Raw genomic sequence first — 23,882 nt, forward strand, 5'->3', positions numbered from 1 at the left:
ATTCTACATCTTCAGTATTTATTCACAAAATGCTGGAGTAACTCAGAAGGTCAGGCAGCATCTCAGGAGAGAAGGAATGGGTGACGTTTCGGGTCGAGACCCTTCTTCAGACTGAAGAAGGGTCTCGACCCGAAACGTCACCCATTCCTTCTCTCCTGAGATGCTGCCTGACCTACTGAGTTACTCCAGCATTTTGTGAATAAATACCTTCGATTTGTACCAGCATCTGCAGTTATTGTCTTATTCTACATCTTCACATTATCATCATATCATATATCTACAGCCGGAAACAGGCCTTTTCGGCCCTCCAAGTCCGTGCCGCCCAGTGATCCCCGTACATTAACACTATCCTACACCCACTAGGGACAATTTTTACATTTACCCAGCCAATTAACCTACATACCTGTACGTCTTTGGAGTGTGGGAGGAAACCGAAGATCTCGGAGAAAACCCACGCAGGTCACGGGGAGAACGTACAAACTCCTTACAGTGCAGCACCCGTAGTCAGGATCGAACCTGTGTCTCCGGCGCTGCATTCGCTGTAAAGCAGCAACTCTACCGCTGCGCCACCGTGCCGCCCATTGGGTGGAAAAGGTTCAGCATATGCTGGGACTCTTTAAAAAAAAAAAACCCCAGCTATTTTGGCACCTCATATTGATCGCTGATGAATATAGCAACAATTGGACTGGTATTGGTATCAATATTGAGAGAGATGCAGGGCTCAGTACATGGAAACTATTCATGTGGCACATTTACTGCATTAAGAAACACATTTAGCATTAAAACATGGGTCTCACCCACTGGATCCAAATGCATGTATTTTTAGAATTGCAACATTTTCAGCAGCCAAACAGACCATTATTCCAAAAATAAAACTGTAATTGAGTTTAAATTCCTAGTATGAGTCTGAAGAAGGGTCTTGACCCAAAACGTCACCTAGTCCTTCTCTCCAGAGATGCCGCCTGTCCCGCTGAGTTACTCCAGTTTTTTGTGTCTATCTTTGGTTTTAACCAGCATCTGCAGTTCCTTCCTACACTATTCCTTACAGCCAAGCTGCAACACTTGGGTTTCTGGGTAAAATAGATAAAATCCGAGTTTGATCGTCAATGTTTGTGCCAAATATAATGCCTAGTTAAACTCATCTCATCTGCCTGTACACATGGGGTACGGGGCGGTGACGTCACATTGTCCTTTATTTGGGAGTGAGATAGTTGGCAACCCTAGGTCCAGGCCCCCATCACTCTGTGTAAAAACACTTTCCCCCACATCTCCATTAAACCTTCCCCCTCTCACCTGACAGCTATGGCCTCTAGTGTTGGACATTTTCCACACAGGGGATAAAGGTTCTGATTGTCTACCCTATCGATGCTACTCACAATTTTGTATACTTTATCAAGTGGCCCCTCAATGTCCGTCATTCCAGAGAAAACAATCTATGTTTATCCAACCTCTCCCTGTAGCTGAAACCCTCTAACCAGGCAGCATTCCAGTAAACCGCCTCACCACCCTCTCCAAAACCTCCATCTCTTTCCTGTAATGGGGTGATGAGAACTGCATGAAATACTCCAAATGTGGCTTGGCAAATGTGGCAGGTGAGACTAGCGTAGCTGGGACATGTTGATTGATGTGCGCAAGTTGGGCCGAAGGGCTTGTTTCCACAATGTATCACTCTATGACTCTACCAAAGTCCTATAGAGCTGCATCATGACTTGCTGTCCCCTTGTACTCAATGTCCCTGTCAATGAAGGCATTGTTCTGCACCATCCTTCTGAACCATCCTATCTATTTGTGCTTGCCACCTTTAGTGAGCTATGAACTTATTCTATATGTTTGCTGCAGGAACAGTTTCTGCTATACAGGGAATGGGCGAATATGGATCACGTGCAGGCAAAGGACATTAGTTTAACGTAGCATCATGTTCGGCATGGACAGTGTGGGCTGAAGGGCCCATTCTGCGTTGTACTCTTCTATGTTCTGTCTACTTTAATTAAGCCTTTATATCTGTTAGTATGTGAGTGACACCATCAAATTCTTTGCTTCCCCAACCACCAGCATTACAACATAAGGTGGAGACAATTTTTCAAAAACTGGAATCATCTTCCGGAAACTTTACCGATCAATGTGCAAAGTTGGACTGAAGAATTATCACCCAATTAATAGCGAATGGCCCAAAATGTAAAGTTACAGATGTCTCATTTTTTAAATCCCACAAAATCAATAGCCATCAGCAGTTTGAAATGAAACCCTGATTGGATAGTGTTCTTTTAACAATTTTTTATATTTACATAACACTGGAGGTCATGTCCTGGAATCTTCTGAAAATGATATGGGATTTGTCTGAGAAGATTATGTATATTTTATTATCCTCTTTAACCTCAGGCTAACACTGATCTGCCCCTCCCCACCCTCAAAATAAATTAATTTAAATGTACCTGTCTCTATCGGAAAAACAATTTCAGTTGGATTGTTTGATAAATTAGATTCCACTAAATCTTCATAAACAAATCCAGGAGATTTATGAAATGAGAAAGGACTTTCAAAAGTTCATCACAACATCCATTTGCAAAATCCAAATAATGCCATCGCAAAAGTGCAAAGCCACATATGACCATCGACCACTTGGGACGTGGTTTCATGACGGCAAGTTTCTATTTATAGAAAGCAGTGCTGTCAGCCTTGTTTTCAATCATGCATCTTATCTCTCATCAGTAGCCTTTATTTCACGTGCTGACAGTCAACCTTCTACACATTCAAAAACGTGAAAGATATTCCTAAAGGGCAATTGATAACTGCTATGTTATCATTGTAAATTTTATCGTAAGATTTATTATTAGTTTTTAAAAAAATGTAAATAGACAATTATCTCCCTATCCAAATTTGAAATGGAATACTGCATTACAGGTATAGTAATGTTTTCTAAAATTAGAATTTTCGTGGAATTTGTTCCATGTAATTGTTTCGTGTGAGTCCAGAGGGAGAGGGATGTCCCAAACTGGGCCAAAGCTGTTGATGCTGCAATGATGCACCACTATTTTCCCAGGGCAAACAGGGTGGTAGGATGCAGAGAACTCAAAGATTTCACATTGTTTTTACTCATGCCTCCAAAAACAGCTGCTCAAACAAACAAACTGAAACTTTTTTTTGGCGATGCCTGTGACCTCTGAGAAACAACTGACTAAACCTGTTCCACCAGAGTTCACCATCATTCACAACTGCACACTGCTCAATCTGAAGAGGGGTCTCAACCTGAAACATCTCCCATTCCTTCTCTCCAGAGATGCTGCCTGTCCTGCTGAGTTACTCCAGCATTTTGTGTCTATCTTCGGTATAAACCAGCATCTGCAGTCCCTTCCTGCACTTAATGCCTACCCATCCAAGCATTCCTTCACCCCGATCTTACAGATGCTTACATAAGTTCAACAGGATACCCAGTGCAGGCACAAGGCAAGAAAAACACAAAGTAACTTAAAGGGTCAGGTAGCATCTCGGGAGGACATGAATTGGCAATTCTACGGGTCAGGACCATTCTTCAGACTTACAATAGTATGGGAATGAAAGCTGGAGGATTTCGGCTGTGTCTGCCCGTTAAGCCACTTTCAGGGAACTTGGCGCTTGTATTTGTAGGTCTCTCTATTATGTAAAACTCCCCAGAGCTCCACCATTCACTGTGAGTGTCCTACCCCTTCATTAATAATCCTGTATTTGAGGACCTGGAAGGAAAAGTGGTCATAGTATATCCTGGAATTTTATGTTAAGACTGAATGCGATGCAGTTCAATCAAAAACTAGGGTTCAAATCTAAATAAAGGCACGAGACATGAGTTGGCTGAAACAGACTTGGTAGCTGTCCAGAAAGAACTTGAAGAATTACGACACAGTTTGCAACAAATATGCTGCAAATGCAAGGAACTGGATGGCTGACACCTGCTTTTATATTTCATGTTATACTCTTGTTATAGTCTTAACTTACTGGCCCAGAACTGGACTTTAACATTGATATAATCGCGATCAACTACAATCCTCCCTTGTATTTTACAGATTCTTGCTTCCTGTGCTTTGTTTGTGACTGTACATGCATGCCGTAACCCCAGATTGGCCCCTTAAAAAGTTCACCATTATTATTCTGTTTTCTAGCCGCGTGTTGTGGATGTATATGAAAGGTCCTTACAGGCACCTTTTTGTTTACACGAAAAACAATGCGTCCTCCCCTACAATTACTCAACCACAACACGATAACCGGCAATATTTAATTGCTACACACTCCCACATGAAAATACCTCATACCTTCCTACGTCTGGTATTCCCAATGTATGCATTTGTAAATGTTATGAAATGTGTATCGCCACGCTTCACAACAAACTACCTGCAAGTAGACTTGTTCAAGGTAAGGAAAGAAGATAGAAGGAAGGGCAATGTTGATTTTATCAAGAGATTATTTGGTCTCGTGAAGGCCTGCCCAACAGAACTTACAAGCTCTCCAGAACCTCAGCTGCTCAAGTTGTTTGAATTGAGGAAATGTTAGTTAGCTGGCTGATCGGCTGTGAAGTGGATCAGAGCCAGACCTGATCCCATCCATATCCAAGCTCGTTGTGAGCTTTCCTCATTCTAAAGTAACGGTCGCACACCAACAACAGTGTTGGTTGAAGTGAAACTATGTCATTTATGGCTGAAACACTGCAGGAGCTGAAGGCAAGGCATTCAACGCGCCTGCATTAGCTTGGAATGACATATTGCTTCCAATATCGGATCTGGAAAAATCAATTAGCACATTGATGTGCGCACATTTTACAGTTTCAAAGAACTAAGTTGCTCATTACCAAAACAAAACATCACTATTACACATTAGCATTTGAGATGAGTTTCAAACATAGTTGGCAACAATCATGCAGCTATTAAAATGGTTTGATGTATTTCCTCGATATAAAGAGATTTTAAGTAAAAAATGATTAGCAAAGGAACACAACTTAATGTTACATATATACATTAAAAAATCAGCTTGATTCAATGATGTTTCAGCTTGTTTAAACAAGCGACTGAAACAATTCCAGGGATTTTAAACCTCAGCTATTTTGGATGATCTTTTAAAATATAATTAATTTCATCTTTCTACTTAGTTGCAAACAATGGTCCCAAACAATTGAAAGCGGGTCCTACCTTGTACAATTATGTGCACCCGAGTTGTCCTGGGATGGTTGAGAGTTTGGACTGAACAAGTGTAAGGGCCTTCATCGTACACATCCACGGACATGATCTGAATGCTGTATTCTGTTTTGCTGTTTGTCACGATAATCACTCGAGGGTCCAGGGACCATTTGTCCTTCCCTGCGTAGAGTATGCTGGAACGGTTCAGCCACGCCACACGTGTCACACCACTGTCAATTAGACACCTACAATTAAATCAGGAGAGAGGGACAAGACTTAACGACGTGCAGACATCAGGGAAACTAACAACACTGCAACTCTTGTTACATGAGCGCAAGCATCAAAATATTGTTGACCATCCACATGAACCGGTAACTCTCGCTCACTCTTGATACTACCCGACCTGCCAAGCATTTGCACCATTTAGCATTTATAGAATAATATATCACTTCTCAAATGATTATAACAATAGCGGAAGTAATCGCTTTTTGGCAGTAATACAAGACCATTACCCATTCCTTCTCTCCAGAGATGCTGCCTGTCCTGCTAAGTTACTCCAGCATTTTGTGTCTGTCATAAGCAAGTTAATCACCATTCTAAAGCATCTCCATAAAAAAAAAATCAAGATTTTATTTTAAGAGTTGGAGGAAGAATCAAATATTTCATCCAATGGATAATTATTAGAGACAGAATTGAAAAATGTCTCTCTCAAGGGAGTAAATAGAAAATACGCAGGTCAAACATTTGCAGAAAGGAAGGAACAGATACTACACGTAACTAAGTCCATTTAACTTTCTATGGGTTTTTTTCCTCTGGAAATTAGAGACCCAAGTTTGAAATGCCATCTTAAGGACATCTGATACTAGTCTGACCGGCCAAATAACTTGTACTTAACCTAATCAATAACACTCAACATTTGTTAACTTTCAACACAGAGCCAGGACCAGGAAGAGTATATTGAAATATTCAATGCTTGTTAATTCAGAGAAGGAAATGAAAATTGATATTAAGAGGGGAAAAACAATCAATAAAGATTAACACCTGTGGGAAAACAATTCCTAAAAAATAGTTTGCAGTACCAGGAACGATGCTGATCTGTAATTGAAACTAAACAGTTAAAAAGAGTAGCAACAGAAATAGATGGTCTCCAATCTACTGTGGGCTCCACACCTAGGACATGAATATAGAAGTGAAAGTGTATCCAAAGTGCTGTGCAGTAGTCTAAAATAGAATGCAATGCACAAATCAGCAGACTGAATTATTCAATTTTAGGTAACTAACCGACAAACACCCCCCCCCCCCCCCCCACACTCTTTGCACCATTCTTCTCTGTGTCCCACCTGGTGGCCCAAACTTCTCTTCCAGCCTTCTTGCCCTCCCCCCACCCTCTCCACATACCTCCCCCCCACCATCACATTTAATGTCTCCCATGTTGTCCCAATGCGTGCAAGCAATGGGGAATAACCTCCCAGCCTTGCATCACCCATTCAATTCATTTGGAAGAAGTGTGGTGTTCTCTGGTGTAATTTAAAGTCAAGTAGCATTTTTTTAAACATCTGGCATTTGGCTAAGTAACTAAATATTTGGAGCAAGCTGAACGGTGTTAGGTTCATTTAAAAAAATGGAACAACAAATTGCACAGATGGATTTTGTAGCACAGTGCTCACATCTGTGACATCAGACCTGACTGTGATTGCGAATGGAATCAGGAAATGCAGGGAGAGTCATGACTGGAAACAATCTTGGACAAGTCCTGAGTAAAGTTGTGAAAAACGATCGACAAACAGGACACAAATGCACAGCAAAAATAACCCAGAAATGCCAACATTTAGGTGAAAAGAACAATCAACTTGGTGGTTGAATGAGGAGTTGGAGATGGTTAAAAGGTGGAATTATATTACAATTGCAGAACAGGAGAAAAGCACATCGCAGGAGATATTAAAAAAATAAAACATTTACATGACATAGAGAGTGTGTGTGAAGCTGATAAGGTGAACAGAAAGGCTGGCAGAAGCGTGAAAAAAGCACAGGATATTATGACTGATTAAGGCCAACACTTGAGCTCATTATCTTTGGATAACCTTCTCGCTATTGACATCTTGATTTTCGGCCAAATCACTTCAAGGCAGTGGAAGGCTCAATTTGAAAGACATAAGGTGCAAGAAGCAGATCTGGAAACTGTGATAATGATTCCCCGAAGAGCAGCCGACACAGGCTCGCTATCGGGGGACAGGTTAACAGGGTTTCCTAATCGTGCATGTACAGCTTATGGATCGCTGAAGTCTGCAGGGTAGGCGGACAATGGTGTCATGGACTCGGAGCTACGCAGTGTGGAAATGGGCCCGATGGCCCAATTCAGCCATGCTCACCAAGTGGCCGAAGTGAACCCGTTCCACTTCCTGTGCCTGTACCACATTCCTCCAAACCTTTCCTTTCCAAGTGTCTTTTAAATGTTGTAAATGCACCCAGCTCCACCACTTCGTCTGGCAGAGCAGATATACACACTAACCTCTGTATGAAAAAGTTGCTTCCCAAGTCCCTTTTAAATCTTTACACTCTCACCTTAAATCTATGCCCTCTAGTTTGAGACACCCCTATCCTGTGGATGTTCACCTTATCAAGATTTTACAAATCTCTTTCAGGTCACCCCTCACCTTTCTCTGCTTCAGGTAAAATTCACCCAACCTATTCACTCTCCTTATAACTTAAACTTCTTGACCCGGTAATATCCTCGTCCATCTTGTGTGCACCTTTTCCAGTTTAATGACATACCTCCCATAGCAGGGCAACCAGGACTGTACACTGTACTCCATATGTGGCCAGGCCAACATCTTGTCCAGTTGTAACATGAAGTCCCAACTCCTGCACTCACTACATTGACCGATGAGGGCAAGCATGCCAATCAGCTTCTTCATCAAAGATGTGCAGGAAAATAACTGCAGATGCTGGGACAAATCGAAGGTATCACAAAATTTTGTGATATCTTCATCAAAGATGGTCCCCAACACCCAACCCCGGGCACTTTCCCCTGCAACCGCACCAGATGCAACACCTGTCCCTTTACCTCCCCCCTCAACTCCACCCAAGGACCCAAACAGTTTTTCCAGGTGAGACAAAGGTTCACCTGCACCTCCTCCAGCCTCATCTATTGCATCCGCTGCTCTAGATGTCAACTTATTTACATCGGCGAAACCAAGCGCAGGCTCGGCAATCGCTTCGCTGAACACCTGCGCTCGGTCCGCATTAACAAAACTGATCTCCCGGTGGCCGAGCACTTCAACTCCCCCTCCCATTCCTAGTCTGACCTTTCTGTCATGGGCCTCCTCCAGTGCCATAGTGAGGCCCACCGGAAATTGGAGGAACAGCATCTCATATTTCGCCTGGGCAGTTTGCAGCTCAGTGGTATGAACGTCGACTTCTCCAACTTTAGATAGTCCCTCTGTCCCTCCCTTCTCCTCCCCCTTCCCAGATCTCCCTCTATCTTCCTGTCTCCACCTATATCCTTCCTTTGTCCCGCCCCCCTGACATCAGTCTGAAGAAGGGTCTCGACCCGAAACGTCACCCATTCCTTCTCTCCCGAGATGCTGCCTGACCTGCTGAGTTACTCCAGCATTTTGTGAATAATTCCACTGCACTGCTCTCACCAACCATCTTCAAAAAACTCCGAGGAATTTGTGAGACATGATTTCCCACTTACAAGGCAATGCTGACTGTGCTCAATCTGTTCTTGCCTTTGCAATGGATGACCTGCCTTTCAGAATCCCCTCCAATAACTCACCCACCAGTGATGTTGAGCTCACTAGTCTGCAGTTCCCATTTTTTGTCCTGGTAGCTTTTTTTAAATAACGGCACAAGTTAATCACCCCCCAGTCTCCCAGCACCTCACCCATGGCTACCAATGGCATAAACATCTCTACCAGGTTGCCTGCAATCTCTTCCCCAGCTTCAACCATATTGTTAATCAGAGTTGATTTGACAAAATCACTCCTATTTTAGAGCTTAACTCTCCAGCAAACATCTCCTTTTAATTGTGCAAAATCGAGCATGCATTCATTCATCAGAGCAAGGGTACTCTTTCTCTCTCTCTCATCCCCATTTGAAGGAATTATCAACCACTTTCATGTTGGTTGCTGATTGATCACAACTGGTAGTTGGTTTGATCAAGCAAGTGTGTTCTGCTCTCTCCAGTTATAAACTCCACAGAGGCTGGTGTGACAAATGAAGGAGGACTTCATGTTGACCTCTCGACGTACACAAATCAGTTGCTCAGACATGACTGCACTCACAGAAATCCCTGAATATATCATGCAACTTGGGGAATAAACATGGAAGAAAACACAGAATAGGGACAAGCTATAAAAGAGGGAGAATACAAAGGCTACGCTGGGGATGGGAAACATTTTTTTGTAACAATAGGAGGCCATTTCTGCTCAGATTGTGGTGGAAGGATCCTGCCTGCCCGAGGTCCAGTGAACAAGGAGTGCTTGGTTTGGTTTAGTTTAGTTTAGTGATACAGCGTGGAAACAGGCTCTACGTCCCACCAACCAGCCATCACCCAGTACACTAATGGTATCGTGCAGACTAGGGAAAATTAACAATTTTTACCGAAGCCAATTCACCCACGCGGTCACGTTGAGAACGCACAAACTCCATACAGAGAGCACCCATAAACAGTGTAAGAAAATAACTACAGATGCTGGTACAAATCGAAGGTGCTTATTCACAAAATGCTGGAGTAACTCAGCAGGTCAGGCAGCATCTCAGGAGAGAAGGAATGGGTGACGTTTCGGGTCGAGACCCTTCTTCAGTCTGATGTCAGGGGGGCGGGACAAAGGAAGGATATAGGTGGAGACAGGAAGATAGAGGGAGAACTGGGAAGGGGGAGGGGAAGAGAGGGACAGAGGAACTATCTAAAGTTGGAGAAGTCAATGTTCATACCGCTGGGCTGTAAGCTGCCCAAGCGAAATATGAGGTGCTGTTCCTCCAATTTCCGGTGGGCCTCACTATGGCATTTGAGGAGGCCCATGACAGAAAGTAGGAGATGTGGCTGTGGTAGCGAGTCTGTGTCAAAATGTGGTCGTAATGCACAATGCACCGCGCAAAATGCACCCATAATCAGGATCGAACCCGGGTCTCTGGCGCTGTGAAGCAGCAACTCTACCACTGCGCCACCATGCCGCCCACTGTTCCGCAGTTCCGAGAGCGATGATTGTGTCTCAATATGAATGTCCTCGTCAGTATCTGCCACCGGCTCCAACTATGAGGTATCTCCCCTTTTAAGAGGTTTTAATTCGTGCTGGCTGGCCTTAAATGGCCAGGCATTCTCGCCCACTACTGAGTCCCTTGCCAATGAATGGGACCACTTAACTGGCTGTACTTTGCAGTCATGTTAATTGGCAGGCTGCGCAAAGTTGGAAGGGTCCAAAGTGCCAAAAGCAGCAATTAGTTTGCACCACGCCACTGCTGCTCTCTTGTCGGTTGAGTAATGCCACCACTTTGTCAAAATTTAACAAGAATTAATTAAGTCTGGCACATTCATCAAATCCTTTCTTAACAAACATATTCTGACGGACTAGTCAGACTACATCTACCTTCAGCATTGGACACAATTTTGTCCAGCCCCATGAAGACCAATGAGCACAATGGGGATGTCAACACCAGTCCTACACAGCTTAAAAGACATCTGGCCAATATCTTATTAGAGTTAGCATTGAAGATGCAGCATCTATACTGATGGAGCTTAATTCTCAATTACATTACTTCAGCCAATATTGCAAGCATCACACCTCAATTTTCAAGTAAGTCAGGCATATATCGCATATTATTCCAAGCAGAACTATTCCCCATAATGCTGATTCTTATAATTAGACTATCAACCACTCCAGCTATTTTTACATATCAGTACAATTATATTCCAACATTGCTTCCTTACTTGAAGGTCTTAAATGGCAACTGCAATGTGAACCTGATTGTGTTGAAGACAATGTTTATGCACCTGGACATTAACCACAAGTTTATTTTCTTGAATCCCGGTCCCAAGGGGGGTTCACTCGAGTGCACTGATAATTGCTTTGCATTTTCCTGAGGTGTACACCTGTGCAACGAGAACTGTAAAAGCCTCCTGAATTGACACAACAAACAGCTGTTCAAATACACCTCAGACTCAACAGATTCAACACTGACGATGAAAGGGAATAAAGAACGGACCGGAACAAGAACTCATTCAAACTTAACTTCAAGGCTAGACACAAGGAGCCACAGATGTTGGTCTACAAAATAAAAAAGGCACAACGTGCTGGAGTAACTCAGTGGGTCAGGCAATATCTCTGGAGGACATGGAGAGGCGATGTTTAGGGTCGGGTCCCTTCTTCATACTGATTGTAAGGGGAGAAAGAAACCTGGAAAAGAGCCAGGGCATAGAAACATAGAAACATAGAAAATAGGTGCAGGAGTAGGCCATTCGGCCCTTCGAGCCTGCACCGCCATTCAATATGATCATGGCTGATCATTCAGCTCAGTAGCCTGTACCTGCCTTCTCTCCATACCCCCTGATCCCTCTAGCAAAAAGGGCCACATCTAACTCCCTCTTAAATATAGCCAATGAACTGGCCTCAACTACCTTCTGTGGCAGAGAATTCCACAGACTCACCACTCTCTGTGTGAAGAAATGTTTTCTCATCTCGGTCCTAAAAGACTTCCCCCTTATCCTTAAGCTGTGACCCCTGGTTCTGGACTCCCCCAACATCGGGAACAATCTTCCCGCATCTAGCCTCTCCAACCCCTTAAGAATTTTATATGTTTCTATAAGATCCCCCCTCAGTCTTCTAAATTCCAGCGAGTACAAGCCCAGTCTATCTAGTCTTTCCTCATATGTAAGTCCCGCCATCCCAGGAAAAAGCTTCACAAGTTCACATGTTATATGAGTAGAATTAGGCCATTCGGCCCATCAAGTCTATTCCGCCATTCCATCATGGCTGATCTCTGCCTCCTAATCTCATTTCCCTGCCTTCTCCCCATAACGCTTGACACCCATTCTAATCAAGAATTTATCTATAAGAAAATAACTGCAGATGCTGGTACAAATCGATTTATTCACAAAATGCTGGAGTAACTCAGCAGGTCAGGCAGCATCTCGGGAGAGAAGGAATGGGTGACGTTTCGGGTCGAGACCCTTCTTCCTTCTCTCCCGAGATGCTGCCTGACCTGCTGAGTTACTCCAGCATTTTGTGAATAAAAAGAATTTATCTATCTCTGCCTTAAAAATATCCACTGACTTGGCCTCCACAGCCCACTGTGGCAATGAGTTCCACAGATTAACTACTCTCTGTCTAAAGAAGTTCCTCCTCACCTCCTTTCTAAAACAGCACCCTATAATTGTGAGGCTATGACATCTGGTCCTAGACTCTCCCACCAGTGGAAACATCCTTTCCACATCCACTCTATCCATGCTTGCCAACATCTGCCACCTTGCTTGGCAGGTAATAAGGTTGATACAGATGAGGAGGGATTTTTGATGGGCAGATGACTGGACAGAGAGGGCAGAGATGAAAAGACAGAAGGTGTTAGATCGAATCGAATAATTGCAAATTGTGAAGCAAGAGGAATTAATATAGAGGAAGGACCTGAAACGTCGCCCATCGCTGTTCACCAAAGAAACTGCCTGATCCATTGAGTTACTTTGTGTCTAACTCCCAGGTTTCACTAGTGTACACTGCAGTTGGCAGTTTTAATCAGGATCCAAGCAAACATGGCCAAAGTGGTCTACCCTCCTCTGTTTGTGAATGTGATCACCCAAACCAAACAATGGGCCAATTGACCATACCCTGCACTCAATACAAACTCAATAGGCATATGTTTAGTTCAGAGAAGCAGCAGGGAAACTGACCCTTCGGCCCACAAGAGACCACACCAACCATCGATCGCCCGTTCACGCTAGTTATATTTTATCCCACTTTCTCATCCACTTCCGACACATGAAGAGCAATTTACCGAGGCCAATTCACCTCCAAACCTGCACGTCTTTGTGATGTGATAGGAAAGCAGAGGCTCCAGAGGAAATCCGTGCAAACTCCACACAGGCAGCAGGCAAGGGTAGGATCAAAACCGGGTCCCTGGCGCTGTGAGGTGGCAGCTCTACCAGCTGTGCCACCCTTAAGACTCAGAGAGAAATCCCCCCTATAAAAAAGGCCACACGAGAGCCTTGGCACCTCAAGCTCAGTTTATAAACATTTGTTTCTGCTGGATGCAAGATGGCAAGATGTGGCAGAAGCAGATGCAATTGTAGCACTTTTGCCACTTGACTAAAGGAACATCAGCAAAATCAGTGAGTACCATCAATTCAGTCCTTCACTCTATGCCAGTTCTCCTGGCTTCATTTCACCCACAGCATGCCCACATACCATCAGTTAGCTTGCAGCATTTATCTCTCATTCTTGCTGTCTGCAGCTGCACTCTGATAAATCACCTAATAGGTATAAAGCAGATCCAAAGTGATGTTGACAATGCAGAGCTCTCCATGTGATTCAATGTTTCTACCTCTGTGTTGCTCACAATAACCAACATCCAGCTCAATAAAACTGCAACTAATTTAATCTCCTATTCCTCTGTTAAGTCCAGACCCTCTAAACAAATTCGCAATTTCAGTCAGTACAGCTTTTACGGAGTAAACATCTGACTCAATTCCCGACTGAGGAATTCATTTTCCTAAGCCAGCCATCCACAGACACAATTCTACTTGCAGGTCTATCTTTTAAACTATCAGACATTACCGCAGTGCAATCCACATGTTAAAGCAGCTTTATATGCTTGTCGCAGCAAACATTCATGTCACGATGAGATTCCCATCTTAACATGCTGTACGTCTAGAAATTACTTTGTCCTTGTGGCTTATTGTTGGAACCATTCATCTTCCGTTCATGATTTAGAAAATGCTCACAAAAAAAATATCACACCATTGAGAAGGCAGTGCCACAGACATCTATGGCTGTAGGTGCTTTGAATGAGCTATCTAATTAGCCCCAGATTCTCCTTTGCAAATCTCTTCACTTCTCTGATGCATCCTCTTCCCTTTCGGACATTTTCCTCTGTTTCCCAACTTTTTACCAAGGAGTGAATATACATCCTGTAAACATTTTAATTAGTAATTGATATCAGCAACTTGTAGGCTCTGTGGTATGGCTCCTTTGAAGTAATGTCTTAGTGTGATGAGAAGTGACATAGTACTGCCTTTTGAAATCATAGTTCTTATTTCACTGTGAGCTACTCTGTCTCGTCATAGATCTTTTCAAAGATATCAAAGCACCACTTTACCCCATTTGTCCCAACCAGTTCTCAAATGCAGTGGTAGAAACATAATATCATTTGTGCTGAATAAAGTAGAAGAGAGTATCCTCCAATTCATTTAGAGCATGCTCCAATCTTTATGTTGCAAGTTGTTGGACAATCTGCCTTGCTCCATTAATTTTGTGATTAAATATTCCTATTATCAAGATATTGCTGCCAGAATGTCAGGCTCCAGGTATCCAAAAGATGTTGAATGATATGTGACAGGAGTTTAAAATTTAATTTCCATCTATATAGTTCGTCTCCTTAATTTCTGGTTGATTTTCCTTTGGCATCAAAATGGATTCTGTTAACTTTTGTTCAAAATTACACAGATAACCCATGAATTATATTTCAGCGCACATGTTTAATGTTCAAAAATAAGATTTACTGATCACATTAGCTGGACACTCAAAGCTATTAGGCTGCAGAAACGCAATATGAATTGTAATATTTGAAGCTTCTTCAGGGGGGAAAATAAATCTAATTTGCCGGTTTAATGCTGTGTGCCAAGTTTTTGGGAACGAAGGTTTTTCTAAGTATGACCAAAGGCTTTCCCGAAGAGGAGTTCCCTCCCATTCTTAACGTGTTACTGGAGTTTTTTTTGATTGATTAGTAGGACTAGATGTTACAATCCCTAAGGTTTGCACTACAATTGACTGGTGTTGTTCTTGGGGGTGACCACTAGGTGATGTTGCTACCATTCAGACACATCTTCAGTTGTGTACCTCAACATCACTGAGCAGTTGGCAGACTCGTCAGATTGATTGGAAGCATGCACACCAGTCCCACAAAAAGAAGCATTGCCCATTCACAGTGTGTTACTGTTCTCAACCTTTGTTTAGCTCCAAACCTCTCAAGAACACTTCACCCTGTTGAAGAACAAAAGCTGGATCTTTTCAACCAATTTGTAGAACAAGAAACTGCAGATGCTGGTTTGCAAAAACAAAAAGACACAAAGTGCTGGAGTAATTCGCCGGGTCAGGCAGCATCTTGGTTTAGTTTCGAGATACAGCTCGAAAGCAGGCCCTTCGGCCTGCCGAGTCCACAATCGCTCAGTACACTAGCACTATCCTGCACACGAAGGACAATTTTTACAGAAGCCAATTAACCTGCAGCCCTGCACATCTTTGGGATGTGGGGGGAAACCGGAGTACCTGGAGAAAACCCACGCTGTCACAGGAAGAACTTACAAAACTCCCTACAGACAGCACCCGTAGTTAGGATTGAACCCTGTTCTCTGGAGCTGTAAGGCAGCAACTCTACCACTGCACCATTGCGCCACTGTGCCGCCCCCAATGAAAACATGGAGAGGTGACGTTTCAGGTCAGGACCCTTCTTCAGAGGTTTTGGGTCCCGACCAGAAACATCACCTATCGCTGTTCTCCAGAGATGTTGCCCGTCTTGCAGAGTTACTCCGGCACTTTGTGTGATATTTTCAACCAATCCTTGTTCATCTCATGATACATTGTACGGCACCTGTTCCATGACCAGTGAATCCCAATTCCAGGCTTGTTTACAAATTATAGCATATTACTGCAATATTTCTTCAAATCCCTTTGGCAACTTCCTGGGATTTTGCCGTTTGTCCAACACAGCAATATCTCCATCGACCTTTGGTAGATGTTCTATTAATGCAGTTAGCAAGAACATTTTTTTTTTTTTACAGAACTTTGTTTTCTTTGGCAAGAAGTATTATGACATTTTTCACATCTCTGGAAAGGTCTCAGAGGCTGCAATTTTCTTTTTTCTTTTATAAGTGGCTGCATGACATATTACAACACAATGCGATTTCTTCTCAAGACTCAAACCCTCAACCTAAAATGCGCTCAACTGAAAGGCAGTTAATAATATTTATTCAGCTGATCTCCTCATCCAACAAAATAATCCCACCTCACTCTATAATAATGTTGCAAATGGTCCGAGGATTAATTTATTATCAATAAACCCTTTTAACCTTTGAAGATAATATTGTTATTCCATAACACTTTGAAGCAATTAAATTATGTACTTCAAACTATGTTTGCAGTCTAGAGAAAGATCCATCATGGATGGTTAACCAGAGATAAATTAATTTAGACTAAATATTACTCTTTTGCAACAAAATATATTCGTTTATCTATTGTGTGCACACTTGTTAAACTTTCATTGTTACCATGGAGACACAAGAAACTGCAGATGCTAGAAGCTTGTGTGAACAGCAAAATGCTAGAGGAATTCAGTGGCTCAGACAGCCCCTGTGAGGGCACTAGACAGACACTGTTTCAGGTTGGGATCCTTATTCAGACTGGTCGTGACCCGAAATGTCGTCTGTCCAGTTACCTCCACAAATGATGCCTGACCCGTTGGGTTGCTCCAGCACTGACATTTTTTTACAAAATAAATTTCCACATGGTTTATGTTTCCTGTGAAGATTTATTTCCAAACGTTGCCACAGCAGTGCCTGAGTAAAGTCATCCCTCGATGGCATTCTCAATTGTCACGAAGCAGATATAATGAGGGAGAGAGGATTTGCATGAGAACCACTCATCTCACCTCACATTGCTTCGCGGACGAAAGAAAATAAGGCCACGCGCAGCAGAGAGAAAATATAACGTAAATGAAAAATGGTTGCTACGAATAATAGGATAGTAAACCTGTATCACAATAGAAGTGATGTTTTTATTGCAAAATAAAAAATTTCTTACAGATTATTTAAAATAAAACTTTCATAACAATGTAGTCGGGCATTTGTCATAGCATCTTTCAAACACAAAGCAATGATATTGTGTTATCAGTACCTCATAGATGAAGCTCTTGTGGCATTGGACAACAGATGATACAACAGTTTAATTTACAGCGAATCATCGACCGGGACATTATCTGTTCTTTTCTGCCTTAACTGGTCTCTCTAAGATACAGGTAAATAATGATTACGATGAAGAGGGAAGGCGCACCATTAAGGGTCACTTAGTTCAGTGAAGGACAATGGCCTATCATTTGCCCAGATAGACCGGTACTGATCAGCTCTGCACTGAACCATTTACAGCAACGTGCACAGAGATGGTCACATTCTATAATTCTTATCAGGGCTGATGTCCATTATTACACCTGTGTCACACTTTCATTTCCACGTTTATCTCAGAAGGCTATCTGCACACTGGAAAAGATTTGTACCAAGTCATTTGAAGTTTTATTCTATGTGTCTGGCGAGTGGCGCAGTGATAGAGCTGCCACCTCACCGAGCCAGAGACCCGGGTTCGATCCTGACTATGGGTGTTGTCGGCGTGGAGTTTGTACGCTATGACTTTGCAGTCCTTCTGCAGTTGTACAGGGCCCTAGTGAGACCGCACCTGGAGTACTTTGTGCAGTTTTGCTCTCCAAATTTGAGGAAGGATATTCTTGCTATTGAGGGCGTGCAGCGTAGGTTTACTAGGTTAATTCCCGGAATGGCGGGACAGTCATATGTTGAAAGACTGGAGCGACTAGGCTTGTATACACTGGAATTTAGAAGGATGAGAGGGGATCTTATCGAAACATATAGGATTATTAAGGGGTTAGACACGTTAGAGGCAGGAAACATGTTCCCAATTTTGGGGGTGTCCAGAACCAGGGGCCACAGTTTAAGAATAAGGGGTAGGCCATTTAGACCGGAGATGAGGAAAAACATTTTCAGTCAGAGAGTTGTTAATCTGTGGAATTCTCTGCCTCAGAAGGCAGTGGAGGCCAATTCTCTGAATGCATTTAAGAGAGAGCTAGATAGAGCTCTTAAGGATAGCGGAGTCAGGGGAGAAGGCAGGAACGGGGTACTGATTGAGAATGATCAGCCATGATCACATTGAATGGTGGTACTGGCTCAAAGGGCCGAATGGCCTCCTCCTGCACCTATTGTCTATTGTCTATTGACTGCGTGGTATGCTTTGGATGCTCCGGTTTCTTCCCACATTCCAAAGATGTGCTGATTTGTGGGCATCTATAAATTGCCCCCAGTGTGTCAGAAGTGAAAGTGGGATAACTGAGAACCAGTGTATGGGTGATCGATGGTCAGCGTGGACTCGATGGGCTGGCCGAACAGCCTTTTTCCCCACTGTATCTCGAAAACAAAAAAGTTTGGTAGAGCAGGTAATGTTACAGCTTAATTAATCCAGTGACCCAGCACCAATCCTGACCTCGTGTCAATTAGGAATAGGCAGGTCTCCCCTAGGTCCTCTGTTCCTCTGGTTTCCTCCTACATTGTACAGACATCCTGGTTAACAGGTTAATTTTGAACTGAATTGAATTGAAAGACACGTCGTGGAAACGGGCCTTTCGGCTCACCGAGTCTGACTTGGGATCACTACACTGACAATCGATCACCCATTTACACTCACGCTATGTTTTACACTCCCGGCACACCATGAGCAATTTGTAGAGGCCAATTAACTTAGGAGGGTGAGATAGATCAGCCATGATTGAACGGCGGAGTAGACTTGATGGCCGGAATGGCCTAATTCTGCTCCTCTCACTTCTGATCTTTTGAACTTACTAACCCTTCATATCTTCGGGACGTGGGCGGAAACTGGGGCACCAAAAGGAAACCCACGTGATCACAGGGAGAACGTGCAAATTCCATACACACAGCAGCCAAGGTCAGGATCGAACCCGGTCCTCTGGCACTGCGAGATGGCAGTCCTGCCCAGCTGTACGGCTGTGAATTACCCACTGGGCACAAGGGGGTGGCGGGAATATCAGGGATGAGGCAGTAATTATGTGATGGTTTTGTGAGAGAGATTAGGGAAGTAGCGAGATGGAATTGATTGAATTGTTTCTTCCTACACTGCAAGGAAATATTTTTAAATGAGTTGTCCATCATGCTGATGCACCCACCCAGAGAATGTTTGGTGAAAAGAAAATGGTGGAAAAGCTACAAATGGAAAGCTTCATTCTTATTTCCAATACAACAATTTCTCTGGCTTCTTCCAAGTGGTGATTTACACTCTTTACGCACATGGACGGCACTACAAGTTTATACAAACATGATCATTCCTTCCAATTTCTCTTGTCGACGTGTTGTTAAAAAAATAAAGCTATTTTGCAGCAACACAAATGCACCGATGTTATTTATAATTCAAGACTATTCTTGTCGTCTTTAAGTCAAGAAACACGAAGGATCATTGCCATAGAGAAGCTACGAAACTATCCAGAAAACCCAAAGATTTCCCATGTCTCATGAAGTGAAGGTTAGTTTATTGCTCATTAAAAAGAAACAAGCGCGAGACTCAAAACAGTGACCATGACATAGTCTGCCGTCCTTGGAAACTAAATTTTAGCACGAAGCTGAAAATTTGTCAAACCTTTATTATTCTGGTTTAGACCCCAGCTGGTCCCAGCAGTAGATTGGCACTTTGATAAACTGCTTGGCTTCTTGTTTTTAACAACTTCTCCACAAATATGTAGATTCACACTGACACTAAACCATTGCACACAGGCTGAATATCACCGGGCATAAAAAGGCACCTTGAACACCGGATAAGAAGGAACATCAACAGTCTTGTTTTCCCCTTCGCCTGTGATGTTATCACAGTATTACAGAAAAATCACCGACAGTTAAGATACGGCTCTGCTCTTGTTCTCTTCCTCCGTCCTCTCCTTGCTGGGCTATCGATGTATTTCATACAGCCTACATACTCTGAATTACCAACCTTAACACCAATCATTAGCCTACCCACCAGGCAATTCTGAATTCTGAGACCTATATTTTACCCAGTTGCTGTCAAAACTTCTTCCGTCCACCGCCCACCACTTCCTAACAAGCAATGTCCCACCTTGTTTTTAAAAACCCTCCATAGTCTCTTTCTAATTTGGTTCTAATTTAGTTTAGTTTATTATCATGTGTGCCAAGGTACAGTGAAAAGCTTTTGTTCCTGCCTCCATTGTCACCATCAGGTCTACTATCCTCCTCGATCTTCCTACTCTTCTAATTGGCGTCTCAAATATCTCCCTGACATTCACTTCCAATTTATTATCTTTCCAGATCCTAAGCGCTGGAATTCACTTCTTGCACCCATTTCTCCTTTACGTTACTCCTCCCTCAATACCAAACGTTATCCTCCCTCCAAATATTTCCTTCCATGTCAACATTATCCAATTAAAAAAATTGTGAGACTTCACTGGGTTATAAAGATGAAGTGAAATAGTTTGCTGTTGATTATATCTTTGACCAATGGGTCAAAGGGTAGGTAAGTTGTTCAATCAGATACTTCTCTTTCAATTTTAATTCTAACACAACATTGTAACTACAGAGTGTGTAGGAAATAGACAATAGACAATAGACAATAGACGCAGGAGGAGGCCATTCGGCCCTTCGAGCCAGCACCACCATTCAATGTGATCATGGCTGATCATTCTCAATCAGTACCCCGTTCCTGCCTTCTCCCCATAACCCCTGACTCCGCTATCCTTAAGAGCTCTATCTAGCTCTCTCTTGAATGCATTCAGAGAATTGGCCTTCTGAGGCAGAGAATTCCACAGATTCACAACTCTCTGACTGAAAAGGTTTTTCCTCATCTCAGTTCTAAATGGCCTACCCCTTATTCTTGAACTGTGGCCCCTTGTTCTGGACTCCCCCAACATTGGGAACATGTTTCCTGCCTCTAACGTGTCCAACCCCTTAATAATCTTATACGTTTCGATAAAGAACTGCAGATGCTGGTTTAAATCGAAGGTAGACACAAAATGCTGGAGTAACTCAGCGGGTCAGGCAGCATCTCTGGGGAGAAGGAATAGGTGACGTTTCGGGTCGAGATCCTTCTTCAGACTTACTGTAACTACTTATTGTAACTATTCACAAAATTGTGAATAAATACCTTCGATTTGTACCAGCATCTGCAGTTATTTTCTTATACTACTTATTGTAACTACAGAGCCAACCTACTATCTTGAATAAAAGTAACACAAGGAATAAGAACAGAAGGAGATTCCTTCTCATGTGGCCATCCAATCCATCCATAAGATTATTGTCTGGTGACCACTTCAATTCTATTTTAATACCCGTATTACATTAAAATCCTCTGGATTGCCTTAGACTCTAAGATCTGTTCACCCCAATCTTAAACATATTCAGCATCAAAGCAAACCACGCCACAAGAAAAAAAACTTTTTCCATGTTTCGTGCCAATGGTGGATAATGTTTCTCCATGAAATTACACTTGTTTCCTTCTTTTATAATGACTTCACCAATAGTTATCTCCTTATAGCTTATTTTTTGTAATCCTTATGACTGGACATTGTAATCAGTTTTGTATTATCTTCAATAGGCACTAAATGCTGGAATAACTCAACTGTTAGACAGCATCTCTGGAGAAAAGGAATAGGTGGTAGTTTCAGGTCAAGACCCTATCTGCAACTTGATTTCATTTGGTCTCCTTATCGAAAATGAAACATAAATAGCCTGGTCACTTGGGATATCTTCACATTCCTGTAAATTATCTTTAATTTTACACCTCCTCTTTAGAAGCTCAATCCATGCTAATATGGACCCAGTGTTACGTTATACCTTGAAGAACGTGAGTGGAGCAGAACATCGCAAACAATACAAAAAATCCTCAGCTGGTACAAATGGCGGCACGGTAGCGCAGCGGTAGAGTTGCTGCTTTACAGCGAATGCAGCGCCGGAGACTCAGGTTCGATCCTGACTACGGGTGCTGCACTGTAAGGAGTTTGTACGTTCTCCCCGTGACCTGCGTGGGTTTTCTCCGAGATCTTCGGTTTCCTCCCACACTCCAAAGACGTACAGGTATGTAGGTTTAATTGGCTGGGTAAATGTAAAAATTGTCCCTAGTGGGTGTAGGATAGTGTTAATGTACGGGGATCGCTGGGCGGCACGGACTTGGAGGGCCGAAAAGGCCTGTTTCCGGCTGTATATATATGATATGATATGATATGATATGATATGATATGATATGATATGATATGATATGATATGATATGATATGATATGATATGAAAGGCTTTGTGATTAACTATTGACATCTACAACAGTAAATACTTCAACTTATTTTACATTATTTACTAAGGGTCACTTGAGAAGTCATGGGAAGTACTATTTCCTCCCAGCTCAAGAATAGAGCAGGTGGTCCCCACGATACCATTGCAGATCTTTCATTATGTGCAATATATTCCAAAATTTGCAATTCCAAGCCTTTGTGCACCGTAATCTTTGCCGACGATATAACCCAGCAGTTCCTTTTTGTAGGAAAGAACTGCAAATGCAAGTTTAAATCGAAGGTGGACACAAAGAAGGGTCTCGACCCGAAACGTCACCCATTCCTTCCCTCCAGAGATGCAGCCTGTCCCGCTGAGTTACTCCAGCATATTGTGTCATTTTGTTCCTTCCTACACATAGAAAAATTGACTGTCATCATTTGAAAATTTCAGAACCATACTGTAGAGATGACCATGAAAGGACAGGAGATCATTCAAAGGGAGGTTAGGACATAAAAATCAATCGTGGCAATGAGATTTGTAGGGAATTTGTGGAAAAGTACAGCCCAAAAGCAGACTCACAGCACTTGCCAACGGTGATGCCTGTCCATACTAATCACATTTGTCTGTTTTAGGTCTGTCTCCCTCTATTCCTTTCCTATCCATGTACCTGTCCAAATGTATACGTATATTATATATGTATATGTATTATATATTGTATATGTATATTATAATGGTATCTGCCTCCACTATCTCCTCTGCCAACTTATTCCTGATAATCAACATCAAAGTAAAAAAGCTATACCTCAGATCTTCTTTAAATATCTCCCCTCTCACCTTAAACCTGTGCTCTCTTACTCTAGACACGTGTGCCCTGGGGAAAGGAATCAATATATCTAATTATTGCCACTCATAACTTTATAAACTTCTATAAAGTCACCCCTCAGTCTCTTTATTTACAGTGAGAATAAATCTAGCCTAGCCAAGCTCTCATTATAACTATCGTCCGCCATGCCAGGCAGCATCCTGGTGAATCACTTCTTCTCTTTCCCTCTATTACTGACGTGACCTCACTGCGGTGTGGTGACCGAAACTGCAGCCAGCAGACTAACTAACGTTTTGACTAAAGATGACTATTGGCTCACAGGCCAGAAAGATAATTTCAGTAAATCAGATATGGTTGGTCAGGTAGTCATCACCCCCCATCTCCAGGGGATGTTCAGGAACAGCAACAAACCAACACCTTTGAGGCGCTCTCAGAGAATAAGGAAATCAGAGACACAACTAAATCTGCTTGTGTGCACATTGAGGAGAAAGCAACGTGGTCTGTGCATATCTATGTACATTGTATGTGTGTTGCTTTAAGGTCAATGAGGGCTTCAGTGGTGTGGCACGTGTAATTGTGACACTATATACACACACATGAATCTATATGCATACATGCATAAACAAACACACATGTATATACACATACATATT

At 42.6% G+C, this 23,882-nt stretch overlaps 1 protein-coding gene across 7 annotated transcripts in view; it reads right to left on the minus strand.

The window, feature by feature from the left end:
- LOC144608834 (opioid-binding protein/cell adhesion molecule-like) overlaps positions 1 to 23,882 on the minus strand; it is a 1,854,101-nt gene that overhangs the window by 465,171 nt on the left and 1,365,048 nt on the right. For all 7 annotated transcript variants that reach the window (XM_078427009.1, XM_078427010.1, XM_078427011.1 and 4 more), the window contains one exon: positions 5,154 to 5,386. In XM_078427009.1, coding sequence (XP_078283135.1) covers positions 5,154 to 5,386 — 233 coding nt within the window. The remainder of the gene's footprint in view (positions 1 to 5,153; positions 5,387 to 23,882) is intronic.

Source organism: Rhinoraja longicauda, chromosome 32 (assembly GCF_053455715.1).
Source record: "Rhinoraja longicauda isolate Sanriku21f chromosome 32, sRhiLon1.1, whole genome shotgun sequence".
NCBI lineage: Eukaryota > Metazoa > Chordata > Chondrichthyes > Rajiformes > Arhynchobatidae > Rhinoraja > Rhinoraja longicauda.